The sequence below is a fragment of the Coregonus clupeaformis genome, chromosome 4 (assembly GCF_020615455.1).
Source record: "Coregonus clupeaformis isolate EN_2021a chromosome 4, ASM2061545v1, whole genome shotgun sequence".
In the NCBI taxonomy this organism is placed as follows: domain Eukaryota; kingdom Metazoa; phylum Chordata; class Actinopteri; order Salmoniformes; family Salmonidae; genus Coregonus; species Coregonus clupeaformis.
Window position 1 is genome coordinate 4,797,753 of NC_059195.1, and position 24,456 is coordinate 4,822,208.

General features: G+C 40.0%; 1 protein-coding gene across 4 annotated transcripts in view; it reads right to left on the reverse strand.

Moving 5' to 3' along the window:
- Positions 1 to 24,456, reverse strand: part of LOC121550741 (collagen alpha-3(VI) chain) — an 87,375-nt gene that overhangs the window by 57,638 nt on the left and 5,281 nt on the right. For all 4 annotated transcript variants that reach the window (XM_041863121.1, XM_041863116.1, XM_041863110.1 and 1 more), the window contains 3 exons: positions 12,374 to 12,967; positions 11,547 to 12,182; positions 10,801 to 11,391 (listed from right to left, as the gene is read on the reverse strand). In XM_041863121.1, coding sequence (XP_041719055.1) covers positions 10,801 to 11,391; positions 11,547 to 12,182; positions 12,374 to 12,967 — 1,821 coding nt within the window. The remainder of the gene's footprint in view (positions 1 to 10,800; positions 11,392 to 11,546; positions 12,183 to 12,373; positions 12,968 to 24,456) is intronic.

Genomic DNA, 24,456 nt, shown 5'->3' on the forward strand with positions numbered 1-24,456 from the left:
GACCTCTGACGATGTCAAGAATGTCATCCTTCATGGTGTATGTGTTCAGATAGAAATTAACTTCTTGATCTCTACCGTACTGGACCACAGAAACACGGTCTTTGTCTCCCCCCACATTGAGTTTCTCTACTACTCTGTGAACAAAATCACGCATTGCTGGGAATCCATTTCTTGTGCCATCAGAACCATCCAGAAGGAATACCACATCCTTTCTGGCGGTGTCATGATCAACTGAGAAAATAAATAGATTATGTCAAGCAGACTGATCAAATGTGGTGTTTTTGGCCAAATGATATAGTCGTTTCAAAGACTCAGCTGCCATTTTTCTAACACAGTCTGACTCTTAATTCACAGTGATAACACATACCTAAAACTGTTGGTAATTCTGGAGTAACATCAATAACTACTGCCTCCACCGAGGACAGAAGTTGCTGCTGGATGCTTGGAAGGTCAGTGAAGTCTGAGACAGACAGAGCGTAACTGGGATCATGTGATATCCTCTGCAATTCTCTGCTATCAGAGCTCCTTGTTCCAATTCCAAAGACCAAGACCCCAAGCTCCTTCAGAGCAGAGGCTGGCGTGTCAACATTGTCAACGGACCTTCCACCACTCAACAGAATCAGTAGCTGTGGAACGCTTTCCAAGCGTCTGCTTCCGGAGGAGGCAGTAAAGACGTTGTCCCTGACATACTGGAGAGCTGCTCCAGTGTTGAGGGGTCTCCCTCCTTTGTGCTTCAAGCCTCTTATGGTGTCAACAACCTCTTCTTTTGTTGTGTAAGTGTTCAGATAGAAGTGGGCCTCTGGTTCTCTACTATACTGGACCACAGAGACTCGATCTCTGTTCTCCACAACAGTGAGTTTCTCCACTACTCTTTGAACAAAGTCACGCATTGCTGGGAAGCCATTCCTAGTGCCATCAGAACCATCCAGCAAGAATACTACATCCTTTCTGGCAATGCTTAGGTCCACTAAGAGTATCAGAAACAAAACAGAAAATATATGTCAACATTGCTTCATCAAACCTGAAACTGAAATATGTGTTTGTTGTTTTCGTTTTCCTAGATAATGCATCCGGTCTTACCTATGACTGTTGGGGATATGGGTGTGGTGTCAACGTGTACAGTAATGAGTGAGGAGAAAAACTTCTCCTGAATGCTGGGGAGATCAGAGAATTCAGAAACAGACTGGGAATAGCTAGGGTCAGTGGCAATCCTTTGAACCTCTCTGCTAGAATTTCTGTTTCCAATGCCAAAGATCAAGACCCCACTCTCTTTCAGGGCAGAAACGGGTATATCAACATTATCATTGGACCTCCCGCCACTCAGCAGTATCAGCATCTGAGGGACACCCTCTTGGCTTCTGCTTCCTGAGGAGGCAGTAAAGACGTTGTCCCTTACATACTGGAGGGCTGCCCCAGTGTTGAGGGATCTACCTCCTCTGTGCCTCAGACCTCTGACGATGTCAAGAATGTCATCCTTCATGGTGTATGTGTTCAGATAGAAATTAACTTCTTGATCTCTACCGTACTGGACCACAGAAACACGGTCTTTGTCTCCCCCCACATTGAGTTTCTCTACTACTCTGTGAACAAAATCACGCATTGCTGGGAATCCATTTCTTGTGCCATCAGAACCATCCAGAAGGAATACCACATCCTTTCTGGCGGTGTCATGATCAACTGAGAAAATAAATAGATTATGTCAAGCAGACTGATCAAATGTGGTGTTTTTGGCCAAATGATATAGTCGTTTCTAAGACTCAGCTGCCATTTTGCTAACACATCCTGACTCTTAATTCACAGTGATAACACATACCTAAAACTGTTGGTAATTCTGGAGTAACATCAATAACTACTGCCTCCACCGAGGACAGAAGTTGCTGCTGGATGCTTGGAAGGTCAGTGAAGTCTGAGACAGACAGAGCGTAACTGGGATCATGTGATATCCTCTGCAATTCTCTGCTATCAGAGCTCCTTGTTCCAATTCCAAAGACCAAGACCCCAAGCTCCTTCAGAGCAGAGGCTGGAATGTCAACATTGTCAACGGACCTTCCACCACTCAACAGAATCAGTAGCTGTGGAACGCTTTCCAAGCGTCTGCTTCCGGAGGAGGCAGTAAAGACGTTGTCCCTCACATACTGGAGAGCTGCTCCAGTGTTGAGGGGTCTCCCGCCTTTGTGTCGCAGACCTCTTACAGTGTTGAGAATCTCTCCCTTTGTTGTGTATGTGTTCAGATAGAATTGGGTGGATGGATCTCTACTGTACTGGACAACGGCAACGCGATCTTTGTTCTCATCCACACTGAGTGTCTCCACCACTCTTTGAACAAAGTCACGCATTGCTGGGAATCCACTCCTAGTGCCATCAGATCCATCCAATAAGAACACAACATCCCTCCTGGGAGCCTGACTCTCAACTAGGGAATGTGAAGGTTCAGATAAAGAGTCATATTACATGTTGCATAGGTAAGGGAAAACAGGACAAAGCTTCTTCTGTTCATTATCGCAAACAACTATTCAAAGAAAGTGGCAATTTGTGCTTTGGTCTGAGTTCTGTCATAGGGAACATTGCTACAGAGTTATGAAATGAAACCAACATGAAATTCCTCAGGTACATCTACCCAAAATGTCTAAGCTATCAAATGCTCTATCCTCATGTAAATGAGGAAATGGAACAGTTCAAAACCATATTTTTCTTACCTAGTATTGCTGGTTTTAGTGTTGGTGTCATGGTTGTGACCTGTATAACGGCAGTGCTCATGGCAGAAAGAAGCTGCTGCTGGATGTTGGGGAGGTCAGTAAATTCAGACACAGAGAGAGCATAACTGGGGTCATAGGATATCTTCTGTAATTCTCTGCTGTCAGAGCTCCTTGTTCCAATTCCAAAAACCAACACCCCAAGCTCCTTGAGAGCAGAGACTGGTGCATCCACATCGTCTCTTGACCGTCCACTACTGAAGAGAATTAATATTTGTTTCACACCCTCCAAGTGTCTACTCCCAGAGGAGGTTGTGAATAAATGTTCTTTCACAAACTTCAGAGCTGCTCCAGTATTAAGTGGTCTTCCCCCTTTGTGTGAGAGTCCCCTCACAGAATTCAACATTTCTTTCTTCCTCAGAAATGAATTCAAATAGAAATTTGCCACTGCACCGTTACTAAACTGTACCACAGCCACTCTGTCGTTTTTTTGTTCCACATTGAGATTTTCAATGATGTTTTGGAGGAAATCCTGAATAGCTGGGAATCCTTTTCTGGTTTTATCTGATCCATCCAGAAGAAACACAATATCTCTCCTATTTCCATCACTTTCCACTGTTTCCACTGTCCGATACACAATAAAAAAAAATAGATATAAAAACCATACGACCTGTTATGTCAATAAACTATGTTGTTCTTTAATAATTCTAAATCGAAAATCATCATTTCCCATATAAAAGTTACATTTTTTCTTACCAACTCTAGTTTCCTCCTGTGGTCTTACTTGAGCAAGATGTGTCTCCAAACTTTGCTGGATGGTTTGAAGGTTTGCAAAATCTTGGACTGAATAAGAATAATTTGGAAGAGATGATATTGATTGCATTTCAACCAAATCAGTCATCTTTGATCCAATTGCAAATGTTACAACCCCCAAAGTCTTGAGGGCCCTGGAAGGACCTTGAGGAGAATCTCTAGATCTGCCACCAGTCAGTAGCACTAGGATCTGTTCCGCACCCTCATGACGTCGACTTGCAGCATTATTAGTAAAGACATTGTCCTTCACAAACTGGAGGGCTGAGCCAGTGTATTGAGGCCTCCCACCCTTGGGCCTCAGATTTCTGACTGCTGTAAGCACATCATCTTTTGTCTTGTATGCATTCAGGTTGAAGTTCACTGCTGCACTGTTGCTGTACTGCAGTACAGCAACTTGATCTTTTCCCTGGTCCACATCAAATTTTTCCACCACTTTCGCAACAAACTCTCGTATTGCTTTGAATCTACTCCTTACATCATCAGATCCATCGAGGAGGAAAACAATGTCTCTTTTCACACTGGAACCTTGAACTAGGATGAAAATTGAACTAAATCAGCAAAGTGTGCATGGTATATTACACACATTTCAAGCGACAGCATAAGCTGCATATTTTGAAAATGATTGATGTTTCACTCACCTAAGCCCTGTCTTACTGTATCTTTATGAGAGACAACTGCTGAGAGCAACTGTTGTCTAACAAGAGAAAGGTCAGAAAACTCTCTAAGCAAATATGCATGATTAGGACTGTATGCAATGCTCTGCATCTCCGCTCCATCTGCGTATTTGACCCCAACAGTCAAAAGCACAATTCCAGCCGCCTTCAGACTCTCAGATGGAACCAGAACATCATCTTGTGATTTTCCCCCACTTAGTAGTATCAGTATCTGAGGGATGCCCTCTTGGCGTCTGCTTCCTGAGGAGGTATTAAAGACATTGTTTTTAACATAATCAAGAGCTTCCCCAGTGTTGAGGGGCCCTCCTCCTTCAAGATTGATATTGCGTACTTCTGCCATGATATCACTCTTCGATGAGTATGTGTTCAATAGGAAATGAGTGGTAGGTGTTTTACTGTACTGGATAACAGCAACTTGTGCTTTGTCTGGCCCGATGTCTAGATGTTCAACAAATTGGCCAAGAAAATCACATATTGATTGGACACCTTCTCGCATCTCATCAGATCCATCAAGTAGAAATACAACATCAACCCCATCCATCATCTGGATAGCTGATGTCAAGAAAGTGGAATTGTCTGAAATTAGCAAAAATATTAATTGCACAACCAATAGATCCTGCACATCTGTACTGAAATCACATCATTTTGTATTCAATTGTATGACAATGCTGCTCTCTAATAGTATGATTTTGAATAGATTCTCAGTGAATGACTGTGAATTTGTGATTTTAAAAAGCTATCTTAATAATCTTACCAAGGACAGTTGAAATTTCAGGTGTTTCCTGAAAACCATTTATTACAGCCGTCACTGAAGAGTGTATGCTGTCAAGGTTGTTAAAATTGGCAACAGAAAAAGAGTGTCCTGGTGTAAAAGATATGATTTGTAACTCCAATGTATCAGCATTCCTTGTTCCAATGCTAAATGTTCTTACTCCATCCCCTCTCAATGACTGTGCTGGTCCCCTTATATCATCACTAGATCTCCCACCACTGAAGACAAATAGATATTGAGGCACACCCTCAGCACGTCTGCCTCCAGCTGAAGCAGTAAAGACATGGTCTCTCACAAACTGCAGTGCTGTGCCAGTGTTGAGGGGTCTTCCAACTTTGTGTCTCATGGATCTTATTGAAGTGAGCACATCATTTTTAGAAGAGTAGGAATTCAGATAGAAATTGGGTGTGGCATTCCGACTGTACTGAACAAGGGCCACCCGGTCACCATTTTCCTCCACATTAAGAATCTCCACTACTTTCTCTGCAAAGCGGCGAATCCCCTCAATACCAGTTTTAGAGTTGTCAGATCCGTCAATAAGAAATACAACATCCTTTTTGTCAGATTCTGAAATGAAGGTAAAGAAAAGTTGCAGAGGGAAAGGAAAGGCACTTTTGTCTAAGAGAGCACAGAAAGCAACTGCAGTGATATCAAGGTCTTTGCTAGCATAAAACCATTGTCCAACTGACATCTCAATAATCTTATTATCTAAAGGTGAAATATCTTGGACACAAGTCTATGGTTTCCTTAAAGGACATGCAATGACATAGATAAGATAATTTACCTAAATGCAGAGAACACGTGACACTGCAAAAAAATAGAAATGCCCACAGCTTACCAAAATGCATGGTAGGAGCAGTTGGCTCTGGTTGATGGGATGCTTCTGTTAACAATGACAACAATTCTTGCTGAATTGTGGGAATGTCTTCAAAATCAGTAATAGAAAGGGCATAATTTGGTTCATGAGATATTGTTTGTAGTTCAAGTGTGTCTGCATCTCCTGTGCCAATACCGATTGAAATGACTCCCATTTCTTTGAGCTTTGTGACAGGGGTTCTGATATCATCTCTAGATCTTCCACCACTCAGCAGTATTAGTATCTGTGGAACACCTTGCAGGCTTCTACTTCCACTGGAGGCAGTAAAGACATTGTCCCTCACATACTGGAGAGCTGCTCCAGTATTTAGAGGACTTCCTCCTTTGTGCCTCAGATCTCTTACAGCATCAAGAACTTCATCTTTTGTTGAATGCATACCCAAGATGAAATTAACCTCTGCTGTGTCACTGTACTGAACCACAGACACATGATCTTTGTTCCCATCTACATTGAGTTTCTCCACTACTCTCTGCATAAAGTCTTGAATATCTGGGAATCTTCTTCGGGAATCATCAGAACCATCAAGTAAAAATACGATGTCCCTCCTGTCGTCAGTTGTTGCATCTATAACCATTTATAAAATGGGTTAATGGCAAATAATAACTTTTTTAATATACATTTAGGGAATTCAACAAACACCTTTGTGTTTTGTGAAATGAAATACATAAATATTATGCTAACTTAAATGACCAACTATAGCATAACCGTTGCCATGATTGCATTCTTACCTATTAATGTTGTTGGCAAGTTAGGAGTGGTCATTTCAACTCTCTCAACAGCAGAGAACACTTGCTGTTGAATGTTTGGGAGATCATTGTAATTTGGAGCAGAGAAAGCATAGCTGGGTTCATCTGAAATAGTTTGAAGCTCAAGTGTATCAGCATTCCTCATTCCCACCACTATTGTCATCACACCAATTGCTTTCAAGTTTGTCACTGCATTTCTGACATCATCATTGGACCTTCCCCCACTCAATAAAACCAGAATCTGAGGGATGCCCTCTTGGCGTCTACTTCCGGAGGAGGCAGTAAAGACGTTATCCCTGACATACTGGAGAGCTGCCCCAGTGTTGAGGGTGATCCCTCCTTTGTGCCTCAGGTGTCTTATAGTGTTAACAACGTCTTGCTTTGTTGTGTAAGTGCTCAGATAGAAGTGGGCCTCTGGTTCTTTGCTATACTGGACCACAGAGACTCGATCTCTTTTCTCCTGCACAGTGAGTTTCTCCACTACTCTTTGAACAAAGTCACGCATTGCCTCAAATCCATTTAGAGTTTCATCAGAGCCATCCAGTAAAAATACAACGTCCCGTTGTTTGGATTCAGTGTTATCTAGAAATGCACATTAATTAAATGAAATTCACAGGTAAAATGATCAAGAAAGATCATGTATATTTGTGACTAGCAAATGATACCAACATTTTTCAAAAGACATGCATAAAGCAGTATCATGAATGACCTGAATTTTCCGCAAGAATGTAGTAACCTGAAATGTGACAGATTAAAGGGCTAATGAAGGAGGTAGAGAAAAAACTCCTTACCTACTAAAGATGGTTGATACACTCTTGGCTGACGAGGGACCCTTTTTACAAATGACAAAAGCTGCTGTTGAATGCTTTCAAGGTCATCAAACAGAGGGACAGAAAGGGCATAGGAGGGAATATGTGCTATCATTTGGAGCTCTAGTATGTCTGAATTCCTCGTTCCAATACTGAATGGTACAATTCTGTCCTGTTTCAAAGCTGCAGCAGCACCTCCAACATCATCTTGAGATTTGCCACCACTTAGCAGTATCAGTATCTGAGGGACGCCTTCTTGGCCTCTGCTTCCAGAGGAGGCAGTAAAGACGTTGTCCTTTACGTACTGGAGGGCTGCCCCGGTGTTGAGGGGTCTACCCCCTTTGTGCTGTAGGCTTCGAATAGAACCTAGAACACTTATTTTTTCTGGATATGTGCTCAGTAAGAAATGGGCCTCTGGATTTCTGCTGTACTGAACCACAGAAACGCGATCTTCGTTCTCTCCAACATTGAGGTTCTCCACCACTCTTTGAACAAAGCCACGCATGGCTGGAAATCCTCTCCTAGTATCATCAGACCCATCCAATAGGAACACTATGTCTCTCTGTGCAGCATCTAATTCAGCTAAGAAAACATTGAAGGACCTATTTAACAATAAAACCACTACATATATGCATTAATGCATGCACAAGGACAGCATATCAATAGAATGTTGTAAAGTAGACCTATCCATTGCAAAATGGTCCGAAATATTCTCCATTATAAATTTTAACTATGATGACTATCACGTCATTACATAGCTCTATGCAACATGCAAAGAAATAGTACGTGAAAATAAAGTGATTTAAAATGGTCTCAAATGTCAAAACATTTAAGAAAGTTTGTAGATAAAGAGCTTCAGTCTAAGGACAAAAATTCAAGATGTGAAATCAAACACATGAAGAAAGGGGAAGATTGTATGCATAAGACAGAGGAGAATCTAAACTAGCTTAAAACAACTAGACAATGATATACCGTATCATTGGCTCAAAAATGAGCTTACGCTGAAAGGACCAGAAAAGCATAGTTTCCTGATTTTAAACAATCAAGAATATAATTAGATTTCTGGAATGTGGAACAAGAAAGAGAGGATTTGTATGCCAATAGAAATGTATTTGATGCAAGCAGAACAGTAACCATCCCAGCACCATCTCTGGTGTTTTGTTTATATAAGTAGGACTATATAGCGTAACCATTCAAAGATGCTGGCCTCTATTCAAAGCAGGCAGTTTGAGGGAATTTAAACTGATACACTGATTTTCTTCAAAGAATGGTGCATACATAAGTAATCAAACTAGTCAAGACCAATATTTGATAGAAGAAAAAGTATTGACATCTGGGAAAGTCAACTTAATTCTTAACTCAGAGTCATGGCAGCTCTTACCGACAATAGTGGGGGGCTCAATTCCCATTTTTGACTGGACAAAGGCAAGGATCTCTGGCTGTATGGACAAAAGTTCACCAAAGACTGGTAGGTTAAAAAGAAATCTGGAAGAGTAGGCAATGATCTGCAGCTCCTCTTGACTGACATTTTTCATCCCAATGGCAAAAGAAAGAACCCTAAGGCGTTTCAGATCAGATGCAGCAGCTGTGACATCGTCACTTGACTCTCCACCAATTAACAAAAACAAAATCTGAGGAACCCCTTCCAGATGTCGACTCCCGGACGAGGCAGTGAAAACATTGTCCCTAACATACTGAAGAGCTGCCCCCGTGTTGCGGGGTCTTCCTCCTTTATGCCTTAGGCTTCTAACAGCGTAGATGACAGCCCTTTTGGTTTTGTGAGCTTTCAGGTGGAAGTACTCTGTAGCATCGTCACTGTATTGCACAACAGCCACTCGAACATTGTCCCCATCGATGTCAAGTTCATTGGCCATTCTTCGTATAAACTCTCTAATGGCAGGCAATCCATTTCTGGAGTCGTCTGAACCATCAAGGAGAAACACTATATCCCTTTTGCTGCTCACTGTATCCACTAGGTGGTGAAGATAGATAAAAATGGGATATATTGACTAACAATTATATTATAGAACAGGCATGTAAGATGTAAAAAACAACCAAACATTGTTAAGAATGTTTGAAGCTGAATATGTACACAAGACATCAGTGGAAAAATATCACTGACAGAAGAAATTACTGCAAGATTATAGTTGTGGTTAGTTGTCTGTATTAATAAACATTTGCATGCATATCTGCAAGGGTGACTGAGAAGCTGGAACACTGTGTGCAGGTTTTGGGAGCGCTAAACTACCGTTCAGAGAAAATATAATCACAAGAAGAACAACATGGAACCATGTTTTCAACAAAAAGATGTCAAGTTTGCCATAGTTTATCCATACATGGTTGAGGTAAGAGAGAAAGAGAGAGAATAGAGTGAAATAGGGGGAAATTATTTTTGGTTTAAGAGAATAAAAAGCCAATAAATGCTCTGAATCAAAGAGTTTCTCAATCATGCAACTAAATACTAGCACCTTTCTACCAAAATGCACAATGTATCGACATTGTAGGAAATACTCTACTGAGACTATGTTTACAAAAGGCTAATCCATGTATTTATCATGCTTCAATTTCAGCATTGTTCCAAAGATAAAGAATATGGTATGTTTCTTGTATTTAGCATACTCATATCCAAGCGGAAGTTCTTACCTACTAAATCAGGAATTCCATGAGTCACAGGAGCCACAGATTCTTCTGTGTCTTTTGACATTCTTTTAAGTGTAGCAACAAGCTGTGGCTGGATTGAGGGCAACTCAGAGAACTCAGCGACCTGGAATGTGAAACCAGGTTGGAAGGAAATAATTTCCAACTCACGGACATTGGCATCCCCAACTCCGACCACCATTGACACAATTTCCAGATCTTTAAGAGCTACAGCAGGGCCCTTAACATCATCTCTGGATTTCTTGCTAGTCAAAAGGATCAGGATCTGGGGCACACCTTCCAGTCGTCTACTGCCAGAGGAGGCAGTAAAGATGTGGTGTCTCACAAACTGGAGAGCTGCCCCTGTGTTTACGCTCCTTCCACCCTTGTGTCTCATATTACTTATGGCGTGAATAACGGCATCCTTTGTTTTTTGCGAGTTCAGATAGAAATGGGCCTCTGGTTTGTCAGCGTACTGAACCAGAGAAACTCTGTCTCTGTTTTCCTCCACAGAGAGTTTATCCACTACACTTTGAACAAAGTCTCGCAATGCTGGGAATCCACTCCTTGTGCCATCAGAACCATCCAGCAGGAATACAATATCTCTTTTCACAGCATCAGCATGAACTGAGATAGCATCAGTATGAACAGAGGCTGAGACACAACAAACAAGGCACATTTAGAAGAAACAGACATCACAGCACAAAGAGCATCATCAAGAGCGAAGACAATGACAGACATTTCACACAACACAGAACATTAGAAAAGCTTTTGCTTACCTTCCTCCAGGACAACCTTCAGCTTTTCCTTGGGAAGGCTCACATAGCTATTGAGCCTTTGTTGGACCGTATTGAGCTGGCTGAATTCCTTCACGTTGAAAGCAAAGGATGGGTTGTGAGAAATCTCCTCGATTTGCTTAGGGTCTGCATCCTTGACACCAACGCCAAATGGTACCACTCCATCGGTCTTTAAAGCGCCAGCAGATTCCTTCACGCTATCCTTAGACTTGCCTCCGGTCAAAACAATCAAAAACTGGGGGACATTTTGGGCCGCACGGCTACCATGAACCGGAGACAGGATGGTGTCCTTCATGAATTTCAAGGCCATTCCAGTGTTTAGACTCCGTCCACCGGACAGTCTTAGATCATTAACGGCCCTTAACACTTCAGCCTTATCCTTATATGTATTCAGGTAGAAGTTGGGAGCTGGCCTCTCACTATGTTGGACAACTGAAATCCGGACTCTATCTTGTCCAATATCAAGAGGCTCAATGACTTTGATGATAAAGTCCCGGATGTAGGGGAAATCTGCTCGGACATTATCAGAGCCGTCAATCAGGAACGCAACATCCCTCTCGCCTCCAACGACTGCTGTAAGAAAAGAGGAAAGGAAACACCACCTTCAGTTTTCTCAGTCAATAGCATTATTATGCAGTCTTTCATACCATTTAAAATGTTTTAATATTTAATATCCACTGTTTAACCCAACATGTAGCAATAAAGCTAAAATACAACATAAAGCTCACCAGGTTCCTCAGTTATTTCAATGTCTGTTACTGCAATGTCTGTATCTCCGACCACAGTAATCAAAGGAGTCATGATCTGTTCAACAACACTTGGCAGGTTAGCAAATATGCTTTCATGGTAAGCCAAGTCTGGAACAAAAGCGACCGTCTTCAAGAGGGCCTCATCTGCCTGGCCAGCACTGACTGTGAAGGTCAGTACACCCGCCACGGCCACTTTGTCTGCTATCCTTTTAACCTCATCCTGGGATGGGCCTCCAGTGATCAGAAGAAGCACCTGTTGGACACCTTGCCTCTTACGTGACCCAGTCGAGGCCTGGAACATGTTGGTAAGGGCGTAATCCATAGCTGCTCCCGTGTTCAAAGCAGACCCTCCCATTAGCCTGAGCTGACCAAGGCTGGCCAGCACATCTTGCTTTGTGTTGTGCGTGTTCAGGTAGAATTCAATCTTTGGGTTCTCTGTGAACTGCATGAGGCCGATGCGCACCCTGTCGGGCCGCACGTCCAGCTGGTTTACCACACCGGCAATGAAATCCTGCACGTACGGAAGGTTGGCACCCCCAACGTAGCTAGAGCCATCCACCATAAAGACGATGTCTCTGACTACTCGCTGGGTCTGCACTGTTGTAATTTCAACCACTGGGGATAACAGGGGAGATATATAACACAATTACATCTATTCTAATATTCGAGTCACAAATATTAGATGTCAATTATTTTTAAATGCCTTATGGAGTCTTGGGATAAGAAAATGTCACCTTACACGTTAGGTATAAATTAAATTTAAGTAGCTAGCATCAATCATAGTAATGATAGGATAGGAGCATTACCTGGCTCTGTGGGTTCCTCAGTCACCACAATCCCCGATAGAGTGGAGAGGGGAGAGACAATCACCTTGGGGTTGCGGAGCAATATGCGGAAGTCCTTCAGCATGAACACCAAGCTCTCATCAAAGGCAATCTGCTTCAGCTCCTGCTCATCGGCAGCCTTAGAGCCGGCAGCCAGGGTCAGAACCCCCATGCGCTGCAGTGCCTCAGCAGCCTTCTCCACACTGTCGCTGGACTTCTTACTGGTCATTAACAGAACCAGCTGGGGCACGCCATGCTGAATACGACTCCCCTTGTCAGCCCTCAGCATGTTGGTCCTCACAAAGTCCAGGGCCGCCCCAATGTTCACCGCTTGTCCTGGTCTTGGCTTGAGTCTGCCCAGGGCCGCACTCAGGTCTTCCTTGGATCCATATGCGTTCAGCTCAATCTCAAGCCTGGCAGCGTTGCTGAACTGGGCCACACCCACTTGCACTTGATCCGGTCCGATCGGCATGGTGTCAACAAACTTTTTGATAAACTCACGAAGAGAGTTGATCATTGTGGCGCCCATAGTGCTGTCAATGAGAAAAATGATGTCCCTTTTTCCCACTTCCAAGGCTGAAAGAGAAAATACAGTAACATGTTAGAGTAAGCTATGTAAAAGCTAGCTATTATTAGCTACATAAAGCTAATAAAGCTGTGATACTCTCTTGATGATAGCCTAAGTAGAGATGCAATTAATCCACTTACAAATGTAATTAATTAATTAATGCCATATTTAACATGAATGAATGCATTCACAAAGCATCATGTTTAATAAAGGCACTAACAAATGGCTTATTATTAGGACAGTTATTCAAATTGGTAAAGTTGTAACATCTGGAGAAGTATGAAATGGCTTCTGAATCGCTGCAAATTATGCAAATGCAGCTGTGTGGCATTCTGGGAATTCGAAAATGGTGCCAATTTATTTATTTATTTTTTTTTTTTTTTTTTTTTGGGGGAATGGATCAGCTTAATATTGCAGATAGATTGTATCTTCTATCAATGTAATTGTCTGCATCACTTCCAATCCCCCATGTTTTTTTTTTTTTTTTTTTATATATATATATTTTTTTTATATATATACTCCCCTTTATTACTTTTCAACCCCACCATCCTTTCCCTACTTGGAGTAAATTAGTGAACAACAATTCCCAGGCCTCTACTTCCGGTCTATACTTACTATCTACACCTTATGGACACAGTTAATTTTACAATAATTCTATTATATATATACATATATATATACATATACATACATACATACATACATACATACATACATATCATTATTATTATTATTATTTATTTATTTTTTGCTCCTGAACTACTTCTACTCTCAACCTCTCCGATCGTTTTCATGATGTCCATCCGGTTTGCTTCTATATGCCATATCTTTCTAACTGTGCTCTTTCCCAAAAGCTCCCAACATACAGCCTATATACTTATTATGGACACAGTATGCTTTACATTATTAGCTATCTTTGTTATTATTTGTTGTTATTTGTTATTAGTCCCATCCTTCAACTCTATTCAATACCTCCCATCTATCTCTTAACACCATCCATATCGGATTTCTATTTGCCATATATATTTCAACCGTACTGTGATGTTTTACAAAAGTTCTGAACCTTTCTATTCTCATTGCTTCTACAGATTGAGAGTTAAAAATAAACAGCTTTGCTAAAAGTATTATTATATTATTGATTGATTGACTATGGCTTTTCAGATCACCCAGTAATGCTATCTGCAAGGTTAGTTCCAGGTAAATATTGCAATCCTTTAGCCATTCCTGGACCAGTGTCCAAAAACAAGCTACAAATGGACAGAACCAAAACAAATGGTCCAATGATTCCGTCTCTTCACAGCAAAATCTGCAGAGCTGGGAAGATTGTATCCCCCATATAAATAACATTCTATTGGTAGCAAGGATTTTATATAATAATTTAAATTGAAAGATTCTAATTTTTGAATCCGGTGTCGTTTTTGCGTGTCAGTTCATAAACACTATGCCATGGGATCGGTACATCAAAGATCTCTTCCCAACTATTTTGCAATCTATATGGGACGGCTGTCAATCCTTTGGTCCTTAAGTGAAACTGATATATTTTTTTATTTATCACAGTTTTCCTTAACCAATTATGTTCTTTAATGCAAGGCCGACAGACAAGTTCCTTACTTTCTCCCCCTTCCACTTTCCTCTTCCATTTTTGCGGTAAAGCTGCCATTATTTGGTTGTAATTTTGGGTAGAGCAGACATTTCCATATGTTTTTGTTAGCTGCATGTGCGTCATAACTCCACCAGTCCTACCGATGATATCATTTACAAAGATTATACCTTTTTTAAACATTCTGTCAAAAAATAAAGGTTTTTTGTCAATTAGTATATTTGAATTTAACCACAATATTTGTTGCATTATTTGTTCTGTCGTTTCTGGAGGATTAAATTGAAATTGCAACCAACTTTCTATGGCTTGTTTTAGAAATAGTGACATTTGGGAGATTATTTCCTTTTCAAATAACTGAAAGTGTGAGGTTGTAATCTGAATAAAGGGAAAAAGGCCTTTCTTGAACATTGGGTGAGACAATCTTACTAATTTGCTTGAGAACCAGTTCGGATTTAAGTATAACTTTTGTAAGACTGAAGCTTTTAGTGATAGGTCTAATGCTTTAATATTTAATAATTTCTGTCCTCCGAATTCATATTCATTATATAAATATGCTCTTTTAATTTTGTCTGGCTTGCCGTTCAAATAAAATTGAATATTTTTTTCTCATATAATTTAAAAAACTGTTCGCTAGGCGTAGGCAAGACCATAAGCAAATAGGTAAACTGTGATAATACTAATGAGTTAATCAGGGTGATTTTTCCACAAATTGACAGGTATTTTCCTTTCCATGGTAGTAAGATCTTATCTATTTTTGCTAATTTTCTATTAAAATTTATTGAAGTGAGATCATTTATTTCCTTTGGGATATGTATTCCGAGTATATCCACATCACCATCAGACCATTTTATTGGTAAACTACATGGTAATGTAAAAATTGTATTTTTAGTGATCCAATACGTAATATAGTACATTTGTCATAATTTGGTTGTAATCCAGAGAGGTTAGAAAATGTATCTAGATCCTCTATGAGGCTGTGGAGGGATTCTAGTTGTGGATTTAAAAAAACATGAATCATCAGCGTACAATGACACCTTTGTTTTTAAGGTCTTTATTTCTAATCCTCTGATATTATTATTAGATCTGATTTTAATCGCTAACATCTCGATGGCCACAATAAATAGATATGCCGATAGTGGACAACCTTGTTTCACTCCTCTTGACAGTTTAAAACTTTCAGAGAAATAGCCATTATTTACTATTTTACACCTAGGGTTACTATACATGATTTTGACCCATTTTATAAGAGATTCTCCAAAATTGAAATGCTCCAGGCATTTATATATAAACCCCAGTCGAACTTTATCAAATGCCTTTTCAAAGTCTGCTATGAATAGCAGGCCTGGTTTCCCATATTTTCCATAGTGTTCTAATGTTTCCAATACTTGCCTTATATTATCTCCAATGTATCTTCCATGTAAAAAACCTGTCTGATTAGAATGAATAATATCCGGCAATACCTTTTTTAATTCTATGCGCTATACATTTTGCTAGGATTTTTGCATCACAACACTGAAGTGTAAGGGGCCTCCAATTTTGTAAATGGACTGGATCTTTATATTTTCCACTTGTATCCTGTTTCAGTAATAATGAGATCAGTCCTTCTTCTTGAGTGTCAGATAATCTACCATTTACATAGGAGTGGTTAAAACATGCTAATAACGGTCCTCTTAGTATATCAAAAAGGTTTGGTATACCTCGACTGGTATGCCATCCAACCCTGGAGTTTTCCCAGACTTAAAGTCTTTAATTGCATCCAGAAGTTCCTCCTCTGTAATTTCACCTTCACATGAGTCTTTCTGTGTGGCTGTTAATTTGACATTATCAATAGAAAAAAAATCTCTACAATTAGCTTCAGTTAGAGGAGATGGAGGCGACTGAAAAGAAAACATATGCTTAAAGTACTTTGTTTCTTCCTTCAAAATGTCATTTGGTGAATCATGGGTGACTCCGTCAATTGTAACCAGTTTCATTAAGTTCTTTTTGGTAGCATTCCTATGTTGAAGATTAAAAAAGAATTTTGTGCATTTTTCCCCATATTCCATCCAGTTTGCTTTATTTTTTATAATATGTTACACTTGATCTTTCTTGAATAAGTTTCTCCATTTCTTTTTGTTTTTCCTCTAATTTATTCTGAGCCTCTATGTTACAGTTTTTATTGCCATCTATCTGTTCTGTTAGACTTTCTATTTCCTTTCTTAGTATAAACTCTTTTGACCTAAATTGCTTTTGTTTTCGAGATGAGTACTGAATTGCATGGCCTCTAAAGGCACATTTAAAGGTGTCCCATACAATAAGGGGATTCGCTGTACCTATGTTATGTTGGAAAAAATCAGTTATAAATTCCTTTGTTCTAATTATAAATAAATTATCATCCAATAGGCTTTGATTAAATTTCCAATATCCTCGCCCACGTGGAAATTCAGTAAGAGTAATATATATGCCTATTACATGATGGTCTGACCGCATTCTGTCCCCTATCAACACTTTTTTTACTTTTGGTGCCAACGAGAATGAGATAAGAAAGAAGTCAAGACGACTAGCTTGATTCAGTCTCCGCCATGTATATCTCACTAGATCAGTATATTTAAGCCTCCATATATCTACTAGTTCTAATGTATCCATGACATTCACAATTTCCTTAAGAGCATGTGGGTGATTGTTTGTGGTGTGATTTCCTTTACGGTCCATTGAGCTATTTAAAACAGTATTATAATCCCCCACCATAATAATATTGTCTTGAGTTGCTTGCAGGCTTGATAATTTATTATATATATTGTCAAAGAATTGTGGATCATCATTATTTGGTCCGTAAAGGTTAATGAGCCATATCTGTTTATGGTCCAATAACATATTTAAAATAATCCATCTACCTTGTGTATCTATTTGTACAATTTGCACATTTGGATCGAAATTACTATTAATTAATATCATCACCCCTTTTGAATTTCTTTGCCCATGGGAGAAGTATATTTCCCCCCCCCCATTCTTTTTTCCACGCTACTTCATCTCGAATTGTTGAATGAGTTTCCTGTATACAATAGATATTATATTCCTTCTCTTTGAGCCATGTAAATATTGTTCTTCTTTTGTTATTATCAGCTAAGCCATTACAATTATAACTGGCTATACTTATTTCACCATGGTGAAATGGTGCCAATTTGGAGGTGTTCAATGTTATGCTACTTCTTTAAGAGAAGGGGGTAACTGTAGTTTACTTCCAAAAATGAATAGCTTCTACTTTACAATAGGGCCCACCAATGAAATGAAAACCTGATGCAATAAAATGACGTTCCTGCTTCACAGGAAGAGATGAAAAGATTTACAGTAAATCTAGAAAACTGTATAAACAACATCTACATATAAGTAAGACAGCAAGATAACCAAACTATACCAAACCTGCTACAGTACCAGTCAAAAGTTTGGACACACCTACTCATTCCAGGGTTTTTCTTTATGTTTACAATTTTCTACATTGTAGAATAGTAGTGAAGACATCAAAACTATGAAATAACACATATGGAATTATGTAGTAACCAAAAAAGTGTTAAACGAATCAAAATATATTATATATTTGAGATTCTTCAAATAGCCACCCTTTGCCTTGATGACAGCTTTTCATTTCAATTAACAGGTGTGCCTACTTAAAAGTTAATTTGTGGAATTTATTTCCTTCTTAATGCGTTTGAGCCAATCAGCTGTGTTGTGACAAGGTAGGGGGGATATACAGAAGATAGCCCTATTTGGTAAAAGACCAAGTCCATATTATGGCAAGAACAGCTCAAATAAGCAAACAGAAACTACGGTCCATCATTACTTTAAGACATGAAGGTCAGTCAATACGGAACATTTCAAGAACTTTGAAAGTTTCTTCAAGTGCACTTGCAAAAACCATCAAGCGCTATGATGAAACTGGCTCTCATGAGCACCGCCACAGGAATCGAAGACCCAGAGTTACCTCTGCTGCAGAGGATAAGTTCATTAGAGTTACCAGCCTCAGAAATTGCAGCCCAAATAAATGCTTCACAGAGTTGAAGTAAGAGACACATCTCAACATTAACTGTTCAGAGGGGACTATGTGAATCAGGCCTTCATGGTCGAATTACTGCAATGAAACCACTACTAAAGGACACCAATAAGAAGAAGAGACCTGCTTGGGCCAAGAAACACGAGCAATGGACATTTGACCGGTGGAATTTGTCCTTTCGTCTAAAGTCCAAATTGGAGATTTTTGGTTCCAACTGCCGTGTCTTTGTGAGACGCGGTGTGGGTGAACGGATGATCTCCGCATGTGTATTTTCCACTGTAAAGAATGGAGGAGGAGGTGTTATGGTGTGGGGGTGCTTTGCTGTTGACACTGTCTGTGATTTATTTAGAATTCAAGGCACACTTAACCAGCATGGCTACCACAGCATTCTGCAGCGATACGCCATTCCATCTGGTTTGGGCTTAGTGGGACTATCATTTGTTTTTCAACGAGACAATGACCCAACACACCTCCTGGCTGTGTAAGGGCTATTTTACCAAGAAGGAGAGTGATGGAGTGCTGCATCAGATGACCTGGCCTCCACAATCCCCCGACCTCAACCCAATTGAGATGGTTTGGGATGAGTCGGACCGCAGAGTGAAGGAAAAGCAGTCAACAAGTGCTCAGCATGTGGGAACTCTTTCAAGACTGTTGGAAAAGCATTCCAGGTGAAGCTGGTTGAGAGAATGCCAAGAGTGTGCAAAGCTGTCATCAAGTCAAAGGGTGTGATCATTCTACAGTGGTCCCTGCAGCGTACGCTCAAACCGGTGTTATTAGAACGCTTATTTAGAATGTCCAGTTTCGATTGACGCAACAGTCAGCACTTGAGCTAGCCACAATATTTTTGAAGATTCTCAAATATAACGTATATTTAGATTTTTTTTAAACACTTTTTTGTTTACTACATGATTCCATATGTGTTATTTCATAGTTTTGATGTCTTCACTATTATTCTACAATGTAAAAAATAGTCCAAATAAAAGAAAAACCCTTGAATGAGTAGGTGTGTCCAAACTCTTGACTGGTGGTGTATATCATGTTGCTTTTTTGTATGTCAGCTGTATATAGCCAATTGAATAAACTATTTCAGTAGTCAGTTCATTTTGTTTATGTTTAGTAATGCTTGTGCACTTGTTAGGTCTGTTATTTATTGTCAACAAGCTGGTTAATGTTAGAAATCAGGTCAAGATGCTATCTTGTCTTTCTATTGTTATAACTGTCATCACAATTGTCCTCACACCATATTTGTGAAATGTTATCCATTTCAATATTAATATTATATTGAACTATTAGATTGAGATCAATAAAGAGCGTACCCTTAACCCCCAAATTGCAAGCACCTGCTGTCTTACAATTAGATTAAGTGCAATGAATTATTAACACCTTACATGATACCACGTAAGGTAAAAAATTACACGTATACATTAACACCTTCATGAAACCAGTCATGATAACTTTTTGAGTGTTGCAGTATTATTCATAACAACAAAAACATTCATAACACATTTATGCAAGATACGTTTTTAAAACAAAAGTCAATTTTCATTACAGTACTTTAAAAAAAAATTCTAAATAGATAAATCAATAAAGAAAATCAGAGAACCAAAGTGTGTCAGGTAGCTTCAAACCTTGAGGCGGGCCAGTAAGTAGAACGTTGACGGTTCAAATACAATGGCTAATAGGACATCTTGTGGAAGTGAGCCAGATGTTTGCAGGTGTTACTTGTGTGCCACATTTGGGACTATTCCATTGGTTCCATTCTGCCAGCATAGCTCAATCAAGCACAACAAAAATATTTTAGATATTTAAAGATCCATTATGCAGCTTTATGTAGGACCTGACAGATTTCAGATAGAAATGTGAGTTAATCTGTCATTCTCATTGAAAGCAAGTCTGATAAGCAGTAGATCCGCTCTATGTGCAATATTTTGTATGCTTCCCTTTTTGCGCCTTTTCATTTTCGGTTTTATACACCAGCTTCAAACAGCTGAAAATATATTTCACAGCGGTTTAGATATGACAATGATTCCCTACACTATATACACTATACTATATTGCTTGTTTTGGCACAAACTGAAATCAGGCGAACATTTTTGAATTTTAGCAATCAGGAAATGGCGGAGCTGTCTACATATTGCACTTTTAACCTTTTCACACATGAGTTCCAAATATCTCGAATGGTCGCCCCAGCATGAGTTGTTTTATGCACGTGATGTCAGAATGCTCTCACTGTTCCAAAATGTTATTGTTATGCAACAGGACAGTTAACACGCGCTGCCTGCTAATTATCTATAGGCTATGTTTCAATTTTCTAACAATTTGTATTTTCTAACAACAGTTTGAATTGAGGTGTGTTCCGCCTCCTCATTAATTCACATAGAAGTAGCCCATTTCAGTGTTGCGGACAATTTATGTTTGAGGCTTTACTGACCCGGACAAACTTCTCTCTTCGAGGAGAGCCCAAGCACTTCACCAATGTTTCCGCAGATCAAGTATGCAGACATTTGCGCAGTCTTGCATGAATTGGCACATTTTCTGGCTGGTGCTCGCATTGCCTTCTTTGTTATTTTCCTTACAAATAATAACTTCGGACATGTGTGCGTTCCTATCAAATTAAGTGCCTTATTTTCTGTATATCGTGCTGTGGTTTCTACAGTAGCATACAGTATGTACGTATGTACAGTTGAAGTCGGAAGTTTACATACAGTGGGGGAAAAAAGTATTTAGTCAGCCACCAATTGTGCAAGTTCTCCCACTTAAAAAGATGAGAGAGGTCTGTAATTTTCATCATAGGTACACGTCAACTATGACAGACAAAATGAGAAAAAATAATCCAGAAAATCACATTGTAGGATTTTTAATGAATTTATTTGCAAATGATTGTGGAAAATAAGTATTTGGTCAATAACAAAAGTTTCTCAATACTTTGTTATATACCCTTTGTTGGCAATGACACAGGTCAAATGTTTTCTGTAAGTTTTCACACACTGTTGCTGGTATTTTGGCCCATTCCTCCATGCAGATCTCCTCTAGAGCAGTGATGTTTTGGGGCTGTCGCTGGGCAACACGGACTTTCAACTCCCTCCAAAGATTTTCTATGGGGTTGAGATCTGGAGACTGGCTAGGCCACTCCAGGACCTTGAAATGCTTCTTACGAAGCCACTCCTTCGTTGCCCGGGCGGTGTGTTTGGGATCATTGTCATGCTGAAAGACCCAGCCACGTTTCATCTTCAATGCCCTTGCTGATGGAAGGAGGTTTTCACTCAAAATCTCACGATACATGGCCCCATTCATTCTTTCCTTTACACGGATCAGTCGTCCTGGTCCCTTTGCAGAAAAACAGCCCCAAAGCATGATGTTTCCACCCCCATGCTTCACAGTAGGTATGGTGTTCTTTGGATGCAACTCAGCATTCTTTGTCCTCCAAACACGACAAGTTGAGTTTTTACCAAAAAGTTCTATTTTGGTTTCATCTGACCATATGACATTCTCCCAATCCTCTTCTGGATCATCCAAATGCACTCTAGCAAACTTCAGACGGGCCTGGACATGTACTGGCTTAAGCAGGGGGACACGTCTGGCACTGCAGGATTTGAGTCCCTGGCGGCGTAGTGTGTTACCGATGGTAGGCTTTGTTACTTTGGTCCCAGCTCTCTGCAGGTCATTCACTAGGTCCCCCCGTGTGGTTCTGGGATTTTTGCTCACCGTTCTTGTGATAATCTTGACCCCACGGGGTGAGATCTTGCGTGGAGCCTCAGATCGAGGGAGATTATCAGTGGTCTTGTATGTCTTCCATTTCCTAATAATTGCTCCCACAGTTGATTTCTTCTAACCAAGCTGCTTACCTATTGCAGATTCAGTCTTCCCAGCCTGGTGCAGGTCTACAATTTTGTTTCAGGTGTCCTTTGACAGCTCTTTGGTCTTGGCCATAGTGGAGTTTGGAGTGTGACTGTTTGAGGTTGTGGACAGGTGTCTTTTATACTGATAACATGTTCAAACAGGTGCCATTAATACAGGTAACGAGTGGAGGACAGAGGAGCCTCTTAAAGAAGAAGTTACAGGTCTGTGAGAGCCAGAAATCTTGCTTGTTTGTAGGTGACCAAATACTTATTTTCCACCATAATTTGCAAATAAATTCATTAAAAATCCTACAATGTGATTTTCTGGAGAAAAAAATTCTCAATTTGTCTGTCATAGTTGACGTGTACCTATGATGAAAATTACAGGCCTCTCTCATCTTTTTAAGTGGGAGAACTTGCACAATTGGTGGCTGACTAAATACTTTTTTTCCCCACTGTACACCTTAGCCAAATACATTTGAACTCAGTTTTTCACAATTCCTGACATTTAATCCTAGTAAAAATTCCCTGTCTTTGGTCAGTTAGGATCACCACTTTATTTTAAGAATGTGAAGTGTCAGAATAATAGTAGAGAGAATGATTTATTTCAGCTTTTATTTCTTTCATCACATTCCAAGTGGGTCAGAAGTTTACATACACTCAATTAGTATTTGGTAGCATTGCCTTTAAATTGTTTAACTTGGGTCAAACATGTCGGGTAACCTTCCACAAGCTTCCCACAATAATTTGGGTGAATTGTGGCCCATTCCTCCTGACAGAGCTGGTATAACTGAGTCAGGTTTTTAGGCCTCCTTGCTGGCACAGGCGTTTTCAGTTCTGCCCACACATTTTCTATTGGATTGAGGTCAGGGCTTTGTGATGGCCAATCCAATACCTTGACTTTGTTGTCCTTAAGCCATTTTGCCACAAGTTTGGAAGTATGCTTGGGGTCATTGTCCATTTGGAAGACCCATTTGCGACCAAGCTTTAACTTCCTGACTGATGTCTTGATATGTTGCTTCAATATATCTACATCATTTTCCTTCCTCATGATGCCATCTATTTTGTGAAGTGCACCAGTCCCTCCTGCAGCAAAGCACCCCCACAGCATGATGCTGCCACCACCGTGCTTCACGGTTGGGATGGTGTTCTTCGGCTTGCAAGCCTTCCCCTTTTTCCTCCAAACATAATGATGGTCATTATGGCCAAACAGTTCTATTTTTGTTACATCAGACCAGAGAACATTTCTCCAAAAAGTACGATCTTTGTCCCCATGTGCAGTTGCAAACCGTAGTCTTGCTTTTTTATGGCGGTTTTGGAGCAGTGGCTTCTTCCTTGCTGAGCGGCCTTTCAAGTTATGTCAATATAGGACTCGTTTTACTGTGGATATAGATACTTTTGTACCAGTTTCCTCCAGCATCTTCACAAGGTCCTTTGCTGTTGTTCTGGGATTGATTTGCACTTTTCGCACCAAAGTACGTTAATCTCTAGGAGACAGAACGTGTCTCCTTCCTGAGCGGTATGACGACTGTGTGGTCCCATGGTGTTTATACTTGCGTACTATTGTTTGTACAGATGAACGTGGTACCTTCAGGCGTTTGGAAATTGCTCCCAAGGATGAACCAGACTTGTGGAGGTCTACCATTTTTGAATGAGGTTTTGGCTGATATCTTTTGACTTTCCCATGATGTCATGAAAAGAGGCACTGAGTTTGAAGGTAGGCCTTGAAATACATCCACAGGTACACCTCCAATTGACTCAAATGATGTCAGTTAGCCTATCAGAAGCTTCTAAAGCCATGAGATCATTTTCTGGAATTTTCCAAGCTGTTTAAAGGTACAGTCAACTTAGTGTATGTAAACTTCTGACCCACTGGAATTGTGATACTGTGAATTATAAGTGAAATAATCTGTCTGTAAACAATTGTTGGAAAAATTACTTGTGTCATGCACACAAGTAATTTGCCAAAACTATAGTTTGTTAACAAGACATTTGTGGAGTGGTTGAAAAACAAGTTTTAATGACTCCAAC